Source organism: Leopardus geoffroyi, chromosome A2 (genome assembly GCF_018350155.1).
Source record: "Leopardus geoffroyi isolate Oge1 chromosome A2, O.geoffroyi_Oge1_pat1.0, whole genome shotgun sequence".
In the NCBI taxonomy this organism is placed as follows: domain Eukaryota; kingdom Metazoa; phylum Chordata; class Mammalia; order Carnivora; family Felidae; genus Leopardus; species Leopardus geoffroyi.
Window position 1 is genome coordinate 115672015 of NC_059331.1, and position 19733 is coordinate 115691747.

A 19733-nucleotide genomic window follows, 5' to 3' on the forward strand; every position below is an offset into this window, starting at 1 on the left:
TGACATCACGGTAGCGGGGTGGGACCTGTGGTTGCATTGGGCTCTCTTTCCGCTGAGGGTGCCGCCTGAAGACCGTTCCGTGGGCGACGCCGTCGCTATGACCATTTGTCAATTCTTCCTTCAAGGCCGGTGCCGCTTTGGAGACCGGTGCTGGAACGAACACCCCGGCGCCGGGGGTGCGGGCGGGGGACGGCAGCAACAGCCCTCAGGTGACGTTCTCCCCGGTCCTACGCCGGTAGCCGACTAGGGGAAGGTCTGGCCCGGGGCTCGTCCGGTTGGGAACGGGCGTCAGGCGTGAGGCCCGCCACTAGGCTTTGCGGCGCTATGCACCAGTCCGGTGACGCTGAGTTGCTCGCGTCGTCCCCTCTTCAGCCCCGCCCACGGGGCTGGGTTCAGGTTCTCTCCGACGCTTTTATTAGCTTGTTAGTCCCTGGGTTGTTTTTTGTTGAGGGGATGAAGACAGGGATTTGGCCTTTGTTACTAATGCGAAACAATGAGTTTTTAGGTCGGGAGTACGTGGAAAGCTACCTTGTCTGTGGGTGGTAATGGTCTGGAGAATTGGTGTAGGTCGACCCAGATGCCTCCTTGCTTTACTACCCTTCTGAGTACTTTATTTTTTTTCCCTTGTCACCTTAAATATAATTTTTACAAAACTTTTTTCCAGAGAGAGGCTAGCAACTGGGGTCAGAGCCTGGATTCTTAACTTTGGAGAAGTTGCAAACTCCTTTCAAAATCTAATAATAGCTACAAAGGTATACCCCAGGTGAATGTACGTGTTCATAACATTGGGGGTAAAATTAGAAGGGTGGGATGCCCAGTTAAGAACTGTGAGTTATGAGGGAAGGGGGATGGAGGACCACGTTGACCTACTATCTGGGCCTTAGTGATTGTCAAAGTTTTTGGAATATTTAAGCCAATCGTGGATGATGTGAAAGGATGGTGTTCAAGATGAGGAGGGAACAAAAATGAAACCATATTACAATGCAAAGTTTTAAAGCTCAGATGAATAGTTAGGTTTTATTTTCTAAGGATTGACAGTAGCCCTTGACAGTGTCACAAGATGCTGACCACCTCTCCTACTCTTCCTTCCCTTCCCTCTTGTGGGACTGTTCATCCAACTCTTCATGTTGCATTGTGGTTTCACGTCTGATCCCTCCTTGTCTTGGAGACAGCCCTTTTGCATCACCCACCATTAGTCTAGTGAATATTCCAAACCAAAAATTATGACTCGGGGTTTGATAAATGTGAGTGTATTTCCTAGAAAAACCACTTAATATTTGACATTCTTTGAAGACTCACTCTAAATGTAGTAATTAAAAAATAAATGTTGAATGGATTAATGGTTGAAGAAAGTGTAAATGAAACTCATTAAGTAAACAGTGTATTTAGTTCCCAGAAAGGAATGCTTCTAGAATTAATAAGTGAAGGCCAAAAGCTATATACAAAAGAAAGAATGAATTTCTTCAGGGTGTCATCCCCCAAAGGATTTGAAACTTCAGAAAACTAAAATACCATTAACCCTTACATGAGGAATCTGCTCCTTTTTCTCATTGGTTTTATTAAGTAGTTTTAGAAATGGGAGATGAATTTTCAAGAAGGAATATATCTCCCATCACTCCAGTTTTTAATATATTTCATGGCATATCTCCTAATTCAGTCAAAAACAAGGTGAATTATCTTGGCCCCAACTAGGAAGTGATGAGTAAATGAGGTACTTTAAGTGAGAAGATTTTTTTAAATACAGAGAGAGGAGAGAGTCCTGTTGGCTCATTTCGATAATTATGAAATATTAGAATCTGCTCATAATAGAACTCAGTGCATTTTATTCACATGTAAATTATAATCTCCCTATGAAAGAGAGGTGGTAATGGTGTTTTCGCAGAGGGAAGATGGAGTCAAATAGATTTAAGCATCTATTCAAGGACAGAGGGTAGGATCTAATTTTTTATATTTACAAACTCTTTAATACATTGTTCATTTTTCAGACTTTACTGCTGTGTAAGGGCCCAGTAGGAGAGCAAAAAATGGTAAAGACAGAACTTTTTATCCTGAAGGAGCTTATGGTTTAAGATAGATCCTAAATCCATTATCAAGCAATTATTTATTTAATAAGCTTATATCATCTTAACTTAGTAATATATCATTATTTTTCTGTGGATTTATAGGCCATCCAACCTTTTTAAGCAAACAAACAAAAAATGCCACTAGACCATTACATGATGTGTTGGTTACAAGTAAATATATAAATCAAAAATGAAGGATTTTGTGATTTAAAATGAGTGGAAATGTACTTCTTAAATCTTTGCATAATGTCTGCACATAATAAGACAAAATGTAATGAAATTTTTAGAGTTTTAAAAAAGGAGTTGCCAATAAAATTGTTTTGTTTGTTTTCAGGTAGTAACAGACGTGGATGGAATCCCTCCAGCCAGAGATACTCCAGTGTTATCCAGCCATCCAGCTTCTCCAAATCCACACCATGGGGGGGCAGCAGAGATCAAGAAAAGCCATCTTTCAGTTCTTCGGATTCTGGAGCTTCAACTAGCAGGAACAGGGGGTTTGGACTATCCCAGAATCCATTTGCTTCACCCAGCTCTGATGAGCAGAAAGATGAAAAGAAACTTCTGTAAGTGGAAGCCTTCAGAAAAACTAACTACCCATTTGCTTATTTTTTTCAAAAGTACCTACAATATTTTCTTTAAAAAAGAAGTAATACATTATTAAAAAGTCAGAATAAGCAAAAAGAAGAAAAAGCACCCATGATCCTATTACTCAGAGATAACTATTTTGCATATGTCACAGTAGACTTTATTTCACTTAAAAATGTACCACCTTGGGGCACCTGGGTGGCTCAGTCAGTTAATCATCCAACTGGATTTCAGCTCAGGTCATGATCCCAGAGTCATGGGACTGAGCCCCACATCAGGCTCCACGCTGTGGAGCCTGCTTTAGATTCTCTCTCTCTCTCTCTCTCTCTCTCTCTCTCTCTCTCTCTCTCTCCCTTTCCCTGACTTACACACACTCTCTCTCTCAAGTAAAAATTAAAAAAAATATTGGTCACCTTACCATACCAGTACAGTGACTCTCAGGGCTAATTTTTTTTCCCACTTTTCTATGGCTAACACTATATTGTGAATATCTTTCTGAAGTAGTTCTGTTTAAATTTGTTGCAAATTATGAGGTCTTTGCAAAGTATGAGGTAATTTAAGCTATTTGTAATCTTGGTGGTACTTACAACATCTGGCATTTTTCTTTCTAAAATTTTTATTTCACCTACCCCATTGAAACTGATTTCATTTGATTTCCTTCATTACTGTGGAGTATATTCCTTATGATTTCTTGATCACGGTAGAATGTATGACTGGTGCCAAAATATTCCCTGACTCTCTGTAACTGTTGCCTCAGCTCCCCACTTGAGGACAGAACTTAAATATACTTGTTAGTCTTTTATTTCCCATAATAAATTAGAACAAGTGGTAAACATTTTGAGCCATGTACTACATACAATTGATTTTTTAAAGGTAAAAGAGCAAACAAAGCCTTCCTTCCTATATTTGATGTTGTAAAATAATTTAAAAATTATTTAAAATTCTGTGATAGCTAAAATTTTATTAATTGTGGCTTTTTGGATAGTGGAGGGAAACATTTAATTTAGAGTCAAATCTATCCACACCTTCGCCAATAAAATAACTATATGGATATGGGTCTGTTTTCCATTCTGCAAAATATGAGAATTAAACAAAATGGTCTCTAAAATCCTGCCCGCTTTATTTTTTTTTTAATTTTTTTTAACATTTATTTATTTTTGAGACAGAGAGCATGAACGGGGGAGGGTCAGAGAGAGGGAGACACAGAATCCGAAACAGGCTCCAGGCTCCGAGCTGTCAGCACAGAGCCCGACGCGGGGCTCGAACTCACAGACCGCGAGATCATGACCTGAGCCGAAGTTGGCTGCTTAACTGACTGAGCCACCCAGGCGCCCCAAATCCTGCCCACTTTAAAACGTTTAAGGTTCTGGGTGCCTGGCTGGCTTTACGTGGCTGATGTGTCTGATTTGATCCCAATTCAGGTCTTGATCTCAGGGTAGTGAGTTCAAGCCCTGCATTGGGCTCCCGCTGGGCTTGAAGCTTACTTAAAAAAAAATTTTTTTTTAACAAATTAAATACAGGGACATCTGAATGCCTTGGTCAGTTAAGTGTCTGACTCTAGGTTTGAGCTCAGGTCATAATCTAACAGTTCGTGAGTTTGAGCCCTACATCGGCTCCTCACTGATGGCACAGAGCCTATTTGGGATTCTATCTTTCCCTCTCAGAGTTTCTGCCCGTCCTCTGCTCATTCTCTCTCTCTTTCAAAATAAATAAATAAACTTCAAATACATACATACATACCTACATAAAATTAAAATGTCATGGTTCTGTATTACTCATATGGTGCTTTGTGTCTTTTTCCAGTTAAATGGCCATTGATGTTTATGATAACAAAGAAAGATTAAAGTTAGTATTGTATATCTTATTGTATTTTAGTTCTTTAAATATGTATAGTTGGATAGTTCTCACTTAATAAATGTATTGGTTAATGGTTCAGCTTACTAGAAAACCAGAACTATAAACTTTTTTGGTATTATATTTTTTTGTTTTAATTTTTTAAAATTATTTTTTAATATTTATTGTTGAGAGAGAGACACAGAGTTTGAGCAGGGGAGGGGCAGGGAGAGAGGCAGACACAATCTGAGCAGGCTCCTGGCTCTGAGTTGCCAGCACAGATGCCAACGCAGGGCTCAAGCTCACGAGCCATGAGATCATGACCTGAGCTGAAGTTGGCTGCTTAACTGACTGAGCCATGCAGGTGCCCCTTATTTTCATTTTTAATGTTTATTCATTTTTGAGAGAGAGAGAGAAAGAGACAGAGTATGAGTGGGGAGGGGCAGAGAGACAGGGAGTCACAAAATCTAAAGCAGGCTCCAGGCTCTGAGCTGTCAGCACAGAGCCCGACGCAGGGCTTGAACCCAAGAACCACAAGATCATAGCCTGAGCTGAAGTCAGACCTTTCACTGACTGATCCACCCAGGCGCCCCTAATTTTTTTTATTTTAAAGAGCGCTCGAGCAAAGGAGAGGGGTACAGGGAGGGGAAGAGACAGAGATAGAGGATCCCAAGCAGGCTCCCCACTCAGTGTGGAGTCCAACACAGCTCAACCCCACAACCCTGGGATAATGACCTGACCCAAACCAAGAGTCAGATGTTCACCCAACTGAGCCACCCAGGCACCCCAATATTACAATATTTAAAATCATGAAATATAGTTCTTATTCTATAAATTCTGCTTTAAAGAATACTCTTCAGAAATACAATTGAAAAAATCTGAAATTATATGTTTACTATAATTTAAAATTTGAGTCATTGAAAATTATAAACAATAAATTTTAACAAGCAGATGAAAAAGTTCCTTTTCTCTTTTTTTTCCAGAGAAGGAATTATAAAAGATATGGAAGTTTGGGAATCATCAGGGCAGTGGATGTTTTCTGTTTATTCGCCAGTGAAAAAGAAGCCTAATATTTCAGGTAATTGAGAAATTGTATGTTTTTAAAATGTGTTTTATAACTCTTAGTTTCTAAAACGAAGGTCATGCTTAATAAACTAATCTCAAACTTAGCTACAGTTAGGAGAGTTTAGACATTGTTTAAAATATTCCATTTTTCTGGCGGAACTTCATAATTCAGAGATAGAGATTAGAAGATACAGTTTTTTGAGGGGGCGCTTGGGTGGCTCAGTCGGTTGAGCATCCGACTTCGGCTCAGGTCATGATCTCGCGGTCTGTGAGTTCGAGCCCCGCGTCGGGGTCTGTGCTGACAGCTCAGAGCCTGGAACCTGCTTCGGATTCTTTGTCTCCCTCTCTCTCTCTGCCCTTCCCCCACTCATGCTCTGTATCTTTCTGTCAAAAATAAATAAACATTAAAAAAAATTAAAAGAAGATACAGTTTTTTTAAAGTATGTAGTTCTCATGAGAAAATAGTGAAATCAGGACCCACCCCAATTCCAATTCTGTAAGCCCCCAAAGAGTCTCTGCCTTCTTGGTTCCCTATAAGTACAACTTTCAAAACTCTTAGCTGCTAACAGTGAATAGAAGATTCACATCCTTTTTGTCATTAAGGCCTTGGCTGCCTGATTCTCTTCTCCCTTCCCTGTATTTCCTTCCAAAGATAGTTATTTTTTGTAAAGCGTGTTGAGACCTATTCTGGAGATAGCATGTGAAGGTAAAGAGCTTTAGCTTGGCTACAGGGATAGCATTTCTTTAGAATACACTTTTTCCTCCCTGTTTTCTTTTGTGCGTAGTCCCTAAGCCCTTTCTGAACTCAAACCTAGAGCACCACACTTTTCTAATCCTATTTTGGGTGGTCCTGGGCCCTCTGTGCTGTTGAGTAAATAGCAAGTACCTCGCAGATGAGAGCCCCTGCAATCCCTCAGAACTCTGGGATCCCTACTCTGTCTCAACTCTGCCTGCTTATTCCCTCTGAGCATTTGTCACACCAGTCCTTAGTTATTTATTCACTCAGCTGTTCAACAAAATATTTACTGAATTTCCTTTGTGCCAGGCCCTATTCTAAGTTCTAAGAATATAGTGATGAGCAGGATAGACAAGCTCCCATGCTTACAAAGCTTATGTTCTTGAGGGAGGGAGACAGTAAATAATACAAATAAATCAGATAGTTTTAGATAGTGTTTTCTATAAAGAAAATAAAGAAGTACTGAACCTTTTTTAATCAGTTTGGAATTAAACCTAATGTCTAATGCCCTAAAGCAATGGTTCTCAAACTGTGGAATATAGATTCCTACGTAGGATTGCCAGATAAAATATGGGACACTCGGTTAAATTTAAATTCTTTTTTATTTAGGTAAACAAAAAATATTTTTAGTACATGAAATCCCATGTAATATTTAGGACATACTTATACTAAAAAAGTATTTGCTATATATCTGACATTGAGATTTAACTGGGCATCCTGCATTTTTTTTTAATGTTTATTTTGAGAGAGAGAGAGAGTGCTTGTGCACGGGGGAGGGGTGGGGGTGGTGAGGACAGAGGATCTGAAGTGGACTCTGCGTTGACAGCAGGGAGCCCAGTGCAGGCTTTGAACTCTCGAACTGTGAGATCGTGACCTGAGCCGAAGTCAAACAATCAACTGAGCCACCCAGACACCCCTGGGCATCCTGTATTATTTGCTAAATCTGGCAGCCCTATTCCTGAGACCCTTTTAAAGGCTGTACAAATTTGGGGTGCCTAGGTGGCTCAGTCAGTTGAGCGTCCAACTGTTGATTTGGGCTCAGGTTATGATCTCACAGTTTGTGAGATCCAGCCCCACAGTGGGCTCTGTGCTTGACAGCATAGAGCCTGCTTGAGATTCTCTCTCTCCTTCTCCCCCTGCCCCTCCCCTTCTCACTTGTGCTTGAGTGCGCACACACATGCTTTCTGTCAAACTTTTTTTAAAAAGCCTCTACAGGAGCGCCTGGGTGGCTCAGTCGGTTAAGCGTCCAACTTTGGCTCAGGTCATGATCTCAAGGTATGTGAGTTCAAGCCCCGCATTAGGCTCTCTGTGTCAGCATGGAGCCCACTTCAGATCTTCCCTTGCGCTCTCTCTCTCTCAAAAATAAACTTTTAAAAAAAATAAAAATAAATTTTAAAAAATTTTCGAAAGGCTGTACAAATTCAAAAATATTTTCATAATAATACCAAGACATTAATTGCCATTTCACTCTGTTGACATTTGCACTGTTGGTGCAAAAGCATTGATGGGTCAAACTCCTTGTATCTTAGCATGAATCAAGGCAGAGGCAACATAACTGTACTAGCAGACTACAGTAGTCAATAAAAAAAATTTTTTTTTTTAATTTTTATAAGTAATCTCTACACCTAACATGGGACTTGAACTCATGACCCTGAGGTCAAATGTCACATGCTCTTCTGACCAAGCCAGCCAGGCTCCCCAATAAAAAAAAACTTTTTAATGCCATTTTCACTTAAAGTTTTTGATGAAGAGGTAAAAATACTGATTTTATTAATCTCGACCCTTGAGTGTACACCTTAAAAAAATTTTTTTTTAATGTTTATTTATTTTTGAGAGAGAGAGAGAGAGAGACAGAATGTGAGCGGGGCAGGGGCAGAGACAGAGGGGGAGACACAGAATCTGAAGCAGGCTCCAGGCTCCGAGCTGTGAGCACAGAACCCAATGTGGGGCTTAAGCTCATGAACTGCAAGATCATGACCTGAGCCGAAGTCAGTCACTTAACCAACTGAGCCACCCAGGCGCCCCACACTATTTTTTAGAGAGGGAAAGACAGAGATAGAGAGAGAACAGATCAAGCAGGCTCCACACTCAGCACTGAGCAGCATGCAGGGCTCCATCCCATGACCCTGGGATCATGACCCGAGCTGAAATCAAAAGTCAGATGCTCAACTGACTGAGCCACCCAGGTGTCCTGTATGCACACTTTTTTTAATCTGTGTGACAAAATGAGAAGCACACATGAAATGCTTCTGCCACGTACTCAGATATGATGGTTATCTTCCTTGAGGGAAGACACGAGTGATCCTTTGAGTTGTGAGCTGAACCAGCCACTTTTTCCATAGACCGTTTTTACTTGAAAGAATGACTGACAGCTATGGTTATCTAGACTTAGGAATTTGGCAGCATTTTCTAAAAAAAACAAATGGAGTGAGTTTGTTGCTTCAAAGAAAACAACTGTTTATTGCCAATGGCAAAATTCAACTTTCATGTGAGAATTAGAATTATGGAAAACTGTTTTCTGCCACTGTCAGCTTGATGACTTAAATATCTCTTAAAGTCTCTTCTGATGAGATGGACAGTGACATTAACAAATAAGAGTTTTTTGATATTGTAAAATGGCATGTGGCAATATTTGAAAGTTCTAGGTGACTCAATGAACCAGTAGTTTCTAAATGACAATGTACGATGTTATAAAAACATGCATGGCTGAAAAATTCATTCTAAGCACAAGATAAACCACTGGATTTAATATAATACAAAAAGTTAATTAATATTAAGGCTTAAATTTACATTATAGCTAAACTTGTAAGAACCTAACACCACAATTACCTGAAAAGATTATTAAAGTCCTCCTTCCCAACTCCCTATCTGTGTTAGAACAGATTTTCTTCATACACTTCAGCCAGGTAGTATATTGCAACAGACTGAATGTAGAAGTAGATATAATAATCCAGCAGTCTTCTCTTAAAACCAAACATTAAAAAAATTTACAAACAGACCCTCCATCAGCAAAGAGATGATGACTCACTGAAAGCTCAGAAGAGGGTTAGCATTTTTTAGCGATAAAATATTTTTACATTAAAGTATGCAAAAAAACATTTACAAACATAAAACAGTGCCACTCGTCTCACTAAATTTTTATTTTTTGCTTGAAAAATAGTTTTTTCATTTATGTTGATATGTAATTGGTTTCTTATTTTTATGTGAATTAATAAGTATGTTCTATTATTTCTTATTTTTCATTTTAAATATGGTAAATATGTATATTATAACCTATATAAGCAAAAGCTCTTTGGCATTGTTAATGATTTTTAAGAGTATAAATGGGTTTTGAGACCAAAAAGTTGGAGAACTGTTCTTAGACATCAGTTGTAATGAATTAATTCTCTATGCATCTAAAATGATACTGCTTTTTTACCCCCTTGGGATAACTGCGAAAATAGCCACTCAGATAATTTTCTGTGTTCTGTGGTTCAGATGAGGAACAGCTGGAAGGAGGAGAAAGTAACTGGAGGGACAGTTTTTCTTTAGAGTAAATTATCCATTCTTACAAGGCAGGATTGGAGCAGAGTCCTAAGTGAGAAGAAGGTGTCTCTTATGGGAAGATTTGGGGAAAGCATTCCTGGCAGTAGGAATAGCTAGTGCATAGGCCCTTGTAGGAACAAGATTGGCAAGTTTGAAGACAAGTGAGGCCAGAACCCCTGGAGGAGAGTGAATGAGAGAAACTGAGTAATAGGACATAAGGCCATAGAGTCAGCCAAGAGCCAGATCATGTTGGACTAACTGTACTGGACAGCCATGTGGAGTTTTAAGCAGAAGGACATGATCTGATTAGAAAAAACTCAGTCGGACTGTTGTATGAAAGAAGTGGTCTGTAGGGAGTGCTGTGGGGTGAAAACTAAAATAGTGGCAAGGAGATGAATTAGGAGACAAATGCTGGTGACTGACTGGGTTAGAATCACTAGCAGTGGACAGAATTGGTCAAATTCGTAGTGCATTTTGGAATTAGAACTTGGCAGGATGCCGATTAATTAGATGTGGGGAAAAAGATAAATACAAGGAGATTCCTAGGTTTTTTGGCCTGAACAGTTATTAAAGATGGTATAACGACAAGTTGTTAGAGGGAATCCAAGGTTCTAATTTGAACATTTAGTCTTTTCTTTATTCTGGGTTGTAGAAGTCCATGGAGTTAATGATATCTGGGTTACAAGTAATTCTCTGTAGGAAATATCCTGAATGTTGTTTTTCCTTTCTTAAAAAGTTTCCTAATTATAAATTTACAGCTGTTGCCATAGAAAACTTGAAAAATAAAGATCACCTGGTGTCACAAAGATAACTATAATATTTCAGATTATTCCTTTCAAAATACGCACACACAACCATATTTCCTGTTTGTATATATATAATTAGGACCATAATCTAGTTTTGTATTCTACTTTGTTGTTTTCAGTTTGTCTCTATTACTAAAAATACTAGAATGAACACCTTCATACATAAAACTCTTTGATTATAGGTCTGATTATTTTCTGAGGTTAAATCCTAGAAATTCTATTAAGGACAGAAGGTACAAACATATTTAAGGCATTTGACACGTACTGACAATTGTCCTCCTAGAAAAGTGCCTTTCTGATTCCCTTAAGGGCCAATTTAGGAGAATGTCAATTTTACCACACCCTTACTAACAATAAATACCATCCATTTTTAATTTTTGCCATCAAGTAAAGTATCTTATCTGTATTTTAAGTTGTACTTTTAAATTGAACTTTTTTTTTTAAAGAATTTTTTTTAAGTTAGTCATTTATTTTGAGAGGGACAGAGAGATCAAGTCAGGGAGGGGCAGAGAGAGGGAGAGAGAGAATCCCAAGCAGGCTCCACACTGTTAGCACAGAACCCTATGTGGGGCCCAAACTTACCAGTTGAAATCATGACCTGAGCAGAAACCAAGAGTCGGATGCTCAACTGACTGAGCCCCCCAGGCGCCCCTAAACTGAACTTTTTTATTTCACTTATTTACTGGCTATTTGAATTTTTTTGTGAATTGCCTGTTTATTATGTTTGCTCCTATTTGTTTGTCCTATGGATTTGTAAGTGCTGCTTACACATTGACATTAGCTCTTTTCCTGTCATATATGTTAAAGTTACTGTTTTCCATTTGCCTTTTAATTTTGCTTATTATAGTTTCTGGCATACAGAATATTATTTTAGACAGAAATTTGAATGTATATGTAGTTAACTCTTGTATTATTCCTTATACTCCATTTATCTTTAGAAAATTTCCCCCTTTAAATATCAAATATACAACTATATTTTATTTTAATCTTATACTTTATTAAACATATAGGCTTTGAAATTTTTCCTTATGATTATGAAAATTTTCTTATGATCAACATTAGCATATATTCTTGTCTAGGACTTCTAGCTTTACTATACTATCAAAAGTACTGGTATTTATTTTAAAGATTCCAATTGATTCCTCACTTCAGGTTTTACAGACATTTCACCAGAGGAATTGAGGCTTGAATACCATAACTACTTAACCAGCAATAACTTACAGAGTTATGTAAGTTTGTTTCCTATTCATCTACCTTAATACCAGATTAGCTGTTAATTATAGTCTTCTCTGTTTGTAGTGGCTTGCTTGTACATTGGCAAAGTGGATGAGGTCTAATAATTTTTCTCAAGACAAGGCTATTTTTATTTTCTAAATTACTTTCTTTGAAATTGGTTGGTTATCTAAAATGGTAATAATATATTTTGACTATATAACTAGGAATGTCACTATTTTTCTTGCAAATTATCCAGTGATCAGTCATAGAAGTCAGACCCTTTCATCATTTGACACTTATGGAGCATCTATTAGGTACAGACACCATGATGAATTCTAGAAAAGCAATGAAATAAGACACAGTCTGTGGTACGGATTAACATTCTCACATATGAGATATCAAAAAATAAAAAAGCTGGACTTCAATAAGTTAGTGCTTAAAAGAAATAACAAAGTGTATTTTTGTGTTGTCTACGGTCATGATCATGCATTTCAACTAGTATACATGTTTGTTCCCATCCAGATATAAATAACTACCTCTGTGCTGCCACATTACTTGAAATTCTAAACCAGGTGACACAAGGTTTTGGAGAACAGGGAGGGAACTATAGCTGGAACATCTTGGGTAAATTGTACGAGTAATGGGCCATAAAAATGTTTTCTAAACTTGTGATTAGCAAATAAAGACATGAAGTTAGAGAGACTAACTTAAACACTCAGAATTGACTGATTATTTTTCTGTCTTCTCTCTTTAGCTAAATTCCCTCCAACAGTTAATAAATCAGTGGAGAAACAGAGTAAATGAACTGAAAAATCTAAATACATCGGCTAACATAGCTTCGGTGAGTATTGGGAGAGTTTTCTACAGGGAAGTGTCTTATCTATTACTTTTTTTGCAGAGAATTTCACTTCGGATTTAGAAAGCAAAGCTAAAGTTCTCTGTCAAGAATTATGATACACATTCTCAGATTGTATCATTTAAAATCACAGTCCTGGAATTGCTTTCTCTCTGTTCCTCAGTCAGAAAAGTACAGGTAACTTTGCTTTCCTTAGGGTAAAGTTTTTGACTTAAGTAGTCTAGTTTTGAAAATGTTACATAAATTCAAATATACCAGGTTATTAGCATTTACAAAGAAATTGCTTTGAAAAATGATCTGAATACACATTTAGACTACTGTTTGCTTTTGTGACTGGAAAACACTCACCATCTATTCCCTGACCTATATAGAAATGCCTTTAGTAGATGTATACCCACTTGTCTCCAAAGATACATGATCCTGACTATAGCATATTCATTATCTTGGTCAGTAAAGTTATGATGTTTCTATTCCCATTAAAACTTCTTAAGGACCTTATTTTGAAATAAGATATTTAGAGTTTCCCAGACGATTTATATTTCTGCCTTCTAAAAAGGATATGATGGTTGTCACTGCCTAACTTAGTAAATGACTGTGTGACAGTTGCAGTGCTCCACCCCTTTCTTAAATATGTACTTCCTAAACAGACTCTTGTGTAAGCTAATTTCTCCACCGTTTAGTTGTTATAATGCCATTTAAGTTTAGTAGGACTTCTTGAAGGATTCTGTCCGTACATGAGAGGTAGCCCACCATCACCATTACTGATGTAAAGAGGATAACTGAGTCCAAAGAACTACACAACTACCCTCAGAGTTAGAAGTTCCTTGCTCTTTGCCACTTTTCTAGGTGCCCCTCCATAGGTTAAGATCTTGGACAGCCCCACCCACAGTGGGCTTAGCATATATGAGTAGTTCATTCTTTATTCTTTTAATCCAGTGTATGAATATATGTTTATCTGTTTACCTGTTAATGAATATTACACTGAAGGAGAGAAGCTGGACCAAAAAAAAAAAAAGTACATACTATGTGATTCCGTTTATATGAAACACTAAAGAAAACAAACCTCATCTATAGTGATAGGAGATGAGTTCTTCCCTGTACTTAGCGTTTGGGAGAGAGTTGACTGAAAAAAACACAAGGGAACTTTTAGAGGTGATGGAAATGTTCTAAATCTTGATTGTGGTGGTGACTAGAAGTTTGTCAAAACTCACTGAAATACATATATACGATGGATGCATTTTATTGCGTATAAACTATACCTCAATGAAATTGATTTTTAGAAAATGCTATTGAGGCTTCCAAATAAGAGAAATTATATCTGTTTGAGTTAGTTAGGAAAAACTTCTTGGAGGTAAGGAGTAAGTGAAAAGTTCCTTGAAAGGGATTTTAAAGGAGTGCCTGGCTGGCTCAGTCAGTAGAGCATCCGACTCTTGATCTCAGGGTCATGAGTTTGAACCTACATTGGGTGTAGAGATCACTTAAATAAATAAAACTTAAAAATAAAATAAAAGAAAGGGAGATTGAGATTTCACTATGCAGAGATGAAAGACGTTTCTTTTTTTTTTTTTTTTAATTTTTTTTTAACGTTTATTTATTTTTGAGACAGAGACAGAGCATGAATGGGGGAGGGTCAGAGAGAGGGAGACACAGAATCTGAAACAGGCTCCAGGCTCTGAGCTGTCAGCACAGAGCCCGACGCAGGGCTTGAACTCACTGACCGCGAGATCATGACCTGAGCCGAAGTTGGCTGCTTAACTGACTGAGCCACCCAGGCGCCCCGAAAGACATTTCTAGAGTAGAAAATAGTAAGAACATAAAGTATTTTCAAGGAATAGGAAATGTTCAATAGATTTTAGTAGTAAGTTTTTAATTATGTAATTGTGAATCAATTCAGTTCAGGCATCAGAGTAAGTAGACTAGGTAGCCTCCAAAGGCCCTTTGCCTGAAGTCTAGATTTTTTTTTTTTTTTTTTTAAAGTTTATTTATTTTTGGGACAGAGAGAGACAGAGCATGAACGGGGGAGGGGCAGAGAGAGAGGGAGACACAGAATCGGAAACAGGCTCCAGGCTCTGAGCCATCAGCCCAGAGCCCGACGCGGGGCTCGAACTCACGGACCGCGAGATCGTGACCTGGCTGAAGTCGGACGCTTAACCGACTGCGCCACCCAGGCGCCCCATTAGATTTTTTGATAATCAACCTAGTCATTAAAATGTATTATTAAATTTTTTTTTTCTGATTTTAATATAAATTCATTGAAGAAATTTAGAAAATATTTTAGAAGCATAAGTAAAATTAAAATCACCCATAATTCATCACTCATAATTCATGAGTTGCTCTTAACTCATTGAAATTAGTCCATTTTTTCCTATGCGTATTCATATTGTGGGCATTTTTCTATGGTAAACATTTTTAAGTGCACATTTAAAAAAATTTTTTTAACATTTATTCATTTTTGAGAGAGAGTTGGGGGGGGGGGGCGGTGCGCAGAGAGAGAGGGAGACGCAGGTCCAAGCAGGCTCCAGGCTCTGAGCTAGCTGTTCACACAGAACCCAATGCGGTGCTCAAACTCACAGAACATGAGATCATGACCTGAGCTGAAGTCGGATGCTCAACCAACTGAGCCACCCATGCGCCTGGTAAGTGCACATTTTAAAAATTTAATTTGGCTGTGAATTGAGAATTATTCATCAACTAATTTATTATTTGCCTGCTTTTTTTTTTTTACAGCTCTCAGATGTAAAGGGTGGAGTAAATCAAGCCGCAGCTACATTTGGATTTGGCAGTATGCTAGGAATAACATTTGGGCCACCAGGTAAATGATAAAGTGATGCAAGACTTTATCCATTTTGGAAACAGGATTTTAGAGGTTTCAGATCATAAAGTCTGAAGGTGTGTTAAGGGACATTAAATTACCATTGCAGATTCTACTGTCTTCCATAATGGAGTTTCAAAGAATTTGGCTCATCAGTCATTTGTGAAATGGAGGTCAGATGGAGCATGTTTTTTGAAAGACCCTATGGCTCAAGCTTTCAAAGTGTATTTTAGGAGTTTTTTCAAAAGTTTTATAGGAATACATAGTAACTGTTGTAGCAGCACCACAATTGAGGACCTTCTTTTCACTGTGTATAACAGCATAGTATTGTCTCACGTGGCAATACTGTGTCACTTTTTGTTTTTGGTTTTTTTTTTAGTTTAAAGGACAAATTTTTTAAGTTAGGACACAGGTGAACAATGGTTCTTAGAGACAAATAAAAATGCAAATTAGGACTGAGGGTTTCAACTGTCATAAAATGTATGCAAAAAATGGCAACTCAGGAAAAATTTAGGCAAAAACTAGAGATGTCTATTATTAGAGTATGATTTCATCATATTCATCTTAGTTGAGAGCTGGAAGGGGCTTGAGAATCACTCCGTCTATACAGGAGGAAACTGAGATGAAGTGACCACTCTATATTTGCTTACAAGAATATAGCTGGCGCGCCTGAGTGACTCAGTCGGTTAAGCATCTGACTCTTGGTTTTGGCTCAGGTCGTGATCTTGCGGTTGGTGAGATCACATCCTGCGTTTGTCTCTGCACTGACAGCATGGGGCCTGCTTGGGATTCTCTCTCTCCATCTCTCTCTGTCTCTTTCTCTCTCCCCCCTCCCCAAAATAAATCTTTTTAAATTAAAAAATTTTTAAATAAAAGAATATAGCTGAGGAAAGAGTCTTTGATAATGGATATAGCTGATTTACTTGGGGCACACGAGCACAGAAAGCGAAAGTCCACCTCCTAATCCCAGAGGTTTCTCAAAGCAGTTTCCATGAGTGTGGATAATCATGGTACAAATGAGATCAGTGCAGCAGAAAGACAGGACGACAGGGTTTTAATGGGTTTGTTCTAGCTGCTTCTTTTCACTTTTTCCAATAACGCTTTTCAACATTCAAACATGGCAGAAATGGGGCGCCTGGGTGGCGCAGTCGGTTAAGCGTCCGACTTCAGCCAGGTCACGATCTCGCGGTCCGTGAGTTCGAGCCCCGCGTCGGGCTCTGGGCTGATGGCTCAGAGCCTGGAGCCTGTTTCCGATTCTGTGTCTCCCTCTCTCTCTGCCCCTCCCCCGTTCATGCTCTGTCTCTCTCTGTCCCAAAAATAAATAAACGTTGAAAAAAAAAAAAAAAAAACATGGCAGAAATAAGAAAAAAAGGAGGGGTGGTTAATATGGATACATTTTCTGACTTATCATAGGTTATTTTTTCCTTTTTCTGGTTTTTGTAGGTTTTCCAGTGCATAACAGCAGCAGTGCTAATGTTCAGAATTTTAGTTTTAAACCAAGCTCTGGATTTGCCTCTGCCGCTTCTGGAAGTCCTTCTGTGTTTGGGAATACTCCAGCGTTTGGAGCCGCACCCCCTGCCAGTTCTGCCATCACTACTTCCACTCCAGCATTTGGATTTGGGAAACCTGCAATCACATCTGCTGCTTCATTTTCTTTTAAAAGTCCTGCAGCTTCCGGTTTTGGATCACCTGGATTTTCAGGATTTCCAGCTCCGATGGCAGCAGGCTCTGTTGGAGCCCCAGCCTTTGGAAGTGGCAATTCTGTGGCTGGTTTTGGTAATCTAGGCTCACATTCTCACAGTGCTTTTTCCAAGTCATCCAGTGACACCTTTGGAAATAGCAGCATATCCACCTCTTTACCAGTCTCAAATGGCAGCATCACAACAGATAATGTGTTATTCACACCCAAGGATCAACTAACAGCAGAAGAACTGGAGCAGTTTCAATCCAAGAAATTTACTCTGGGAAAAATTCCATTAAAGCCACCACCTGTGGAACTTTTAAATATCTGAAACGACAATTTTAAATACAGAAAAGAACAGCTCTTAGAGTTGTTTTGAGTGGTTCATATATAATTTCTCTGAGTGGTTCAAATATATATGTATATTACATATATATGTTTAAGGAATATAAGCTTTCAATAGTAACTTCAGGGGTTTTGAAATTCAATATTTTTTTCATAAAAAATACTCAAGAGGTTTTTTTTTTTTACTTTAATTGTGAATGGAACTGGAAAAACTGTCAGTGTGCACTGAATAAAGTGCTTTTCTCGTTCTACATCACTTTACTGTCATACCCTTTAAAGGTTTACCTGTAAACATTTTTTTTTAGGAAGGAGATCTTTCCTAAAGCCATTAGGGGAAAAAATGCTTAAATATGTAGCTTATTTACCAAATAAACATCAGTAACATCACTTTCCTTTATGTTAAAATTCTTTTAAAGAGAAATAAGTTTTTAAAGGGCAAAAATGTATTTTTCAGGTCTGTGGAGACATTTTCCCCTCATAATTTTGTTTCCCCCTCAGTTTTAACTTTCTCATGGGCCACTATTTGAGTATTCTTCATCAGTTTTAGGCAAATTCTTAAATGGGCCCAGGATTGTAAGAGAAATGGAAATTGTGGTCTCATGTGAATAAATAGTGTCTGTGGTGGGGTCAAGAGTCACCAGCTCTAGTGAGCTTCTCTTAGAATTCTCATACATGTTGGGTCTCCCTGTGTCCTTAGATTGAGAGAGGAATGCTTCTTTCTCTTATGTACAGTCGACACAAGAAGCCAAAGACTTGTCATGAGTTGAGGCATATGTATCAGAGTTCTGTGCTCCTCCCTCAAGCCTCCAGAAGGACATAGCTAGCACTACAAGAGCAGTTACCTGACATAGATCTGGTGTTGAGCTGATATAAGTGAAAACAGAATCTTCCCTAATAAAAGGCACCCCAAATGATTTTAGCACATATGCAAAGCATTCAGTCCTCAGAGGATCCAGTCGTTACTTCTTTCAAAGAACCATATGACTCCCAGCTAACACTTCTGGAAACCCAAAATTTGGGATTGAATCTATAGCCAAGGGGTATATGTTTGGAACCATTCTTGGTGTAGAAATGGTAAATAAATCCTAAGTTTCTGCTTTGGTCTCAAGCTCTAAAGACTTTTCAATGTTTATTCCAACTTACAGATGACGCCAGGAATTTCCTACCCTAATGGAATGAACCCTGTGCTACCAGACTTACCAGTCTCCCATGGGTCCCAGCTGAACTTCCCAGTGTCCTGGAGGCTCTGAGGATGCAGGTTAAGGGTCTAGTGTTTCTAAATTTGCCTGAAGAGAAGGATTACCTGAGGTATTTGTTAAATTATATATCCAGAATAATACATATCCACAGGGCTAGACCTGGGGATGTGTTTTTTACCAAGTGTTTCATGAGATTCTACAAGCAAATTTAGGAAACAGGGGCCTATCTAGTTGCATATACACTACTCAGTAATATGTGATTTGGGAGTTCTGTTGTAATTGCTGAAGTGTATTTTATGTGCTTTCACGCACACGTGCTCACCTCCCCCACCCCCCACACACGGTGTGGTGAACTTAATGAGATTCAAGGTTGTCAAATAGTGCTGCTGTCAAAAAGCACAAAGAAGTGCTATGGGTTACTTAACAGTGTGAGGAACTAAAGCAAAGATGTTTACACAGTAGAAACCAGCAGTGTGCGTGCATACCAGTATCAGGAGTCAAAGAAGGCCAGCTTAGACCTGGCTAAGAGGCAGCAGTGCTTCAGAAAATAGAAACAGGTACCAATGAGGTGGTGGCCAGGTAGATTGAATTTCAAGACCCTGAGAGCGAGTGGAAGGGAAAAAGCAACCCCAAGAGCATGTGCTACCATCTAGATTTATTCAGTAAGGCAGGAACCAATTCTGGGTGAGCTGGTCTAACTGGAAGGTACACCCCCAAATAAGCAAAATCCACCTCCCTTCACAGCTGCTGCAATGGCTGTCCCTGGTTACCCAGGATGGGAGCAAATTACAGAATTGCAAATAAGGTTTTATTACAAGTAAACTTACTTAACCAGCTTGGTTGTCTGATCACAGATTAGAAGTCTAATAGCTGAGAGCTGATTAGAAAAGGAGAGAAAAAAAGCTGAGATTATCACTGTTCAAAAGGCATAACATGATTTAGCTACACAGTATTATTCATAAGAATAAAATAATTCAGTCTAGTGTCCAACAATACTAGACAGCCTTTCTAA

General features: G+C 38.6%; 1 protein-coding gene across 4 annotated transcripts; it reads left to right on the forward strand.

Annotated features, from left to right (window-relative positions):
- The first annotated feature begins 10 nt into the window (after positions 1-10).
- On the forward strand, positions 11-17909 carry NUP42 (nucleoporin 42). Of its 4 annotated transcripts, none has more exons than XM_045495075.1 (7): positions 11-209; positions 2398-2626; positions 5465-5559; positions 11766-11842; positions 12583-12669; positions 15412-15496; positions 16940-17909. In XM_045495075.1, exons 1-7 carry the CDS (start codon positions 98-100, stop codon positions 17506-17508), a joined length of 1254 nt encoding a protein of 417 aa, XP_045351031.1. In that variant the 5' UTR covers positions 11-97; the 3' UTR covers positions 17509-17909. The 4 variants fall into 4 exon arrangements, with proteins under 4 accessions (XP_045351031.1, XP_045351034.1, XP_045351032.1 ...); XM_045495078.1 differs by lacking the exon at positions 11-209 and adding an exon at positions 378-396; XM_045495076.1 differs by lacking the exon at positions 11-209 and adding an exon at positions 649-752.
- The last annotated feature ends 1824 nt before the right edge of the window (positions 17910-19733 follow it).

Excerpts from the sequence above, each read along its gene's own strand:
- NUP42 (XM_045495075.1), top strand. The coding sequence starts at position 98 with ATGACCATTTGTCAATTCTTCCTTCAAGGCCGGTGCCGCTTTGGAGAC. Across the intron at positions 11,843-12,582 it reads GCAATAACTTACAGAGTTAT|CTAAATTCCCTCCAACAGTT; the intron begins GTAAGTTTGTTT and ends TTCTCTCTTTAG. Across the intron at positions 12,670-15,411 it reads CATCGGCTAACATAGCTTCG|CTCTCAGATGTAAAGGGTGG; the intron begins GTGAGTATTGGG and ends TTTTTTTTACAG.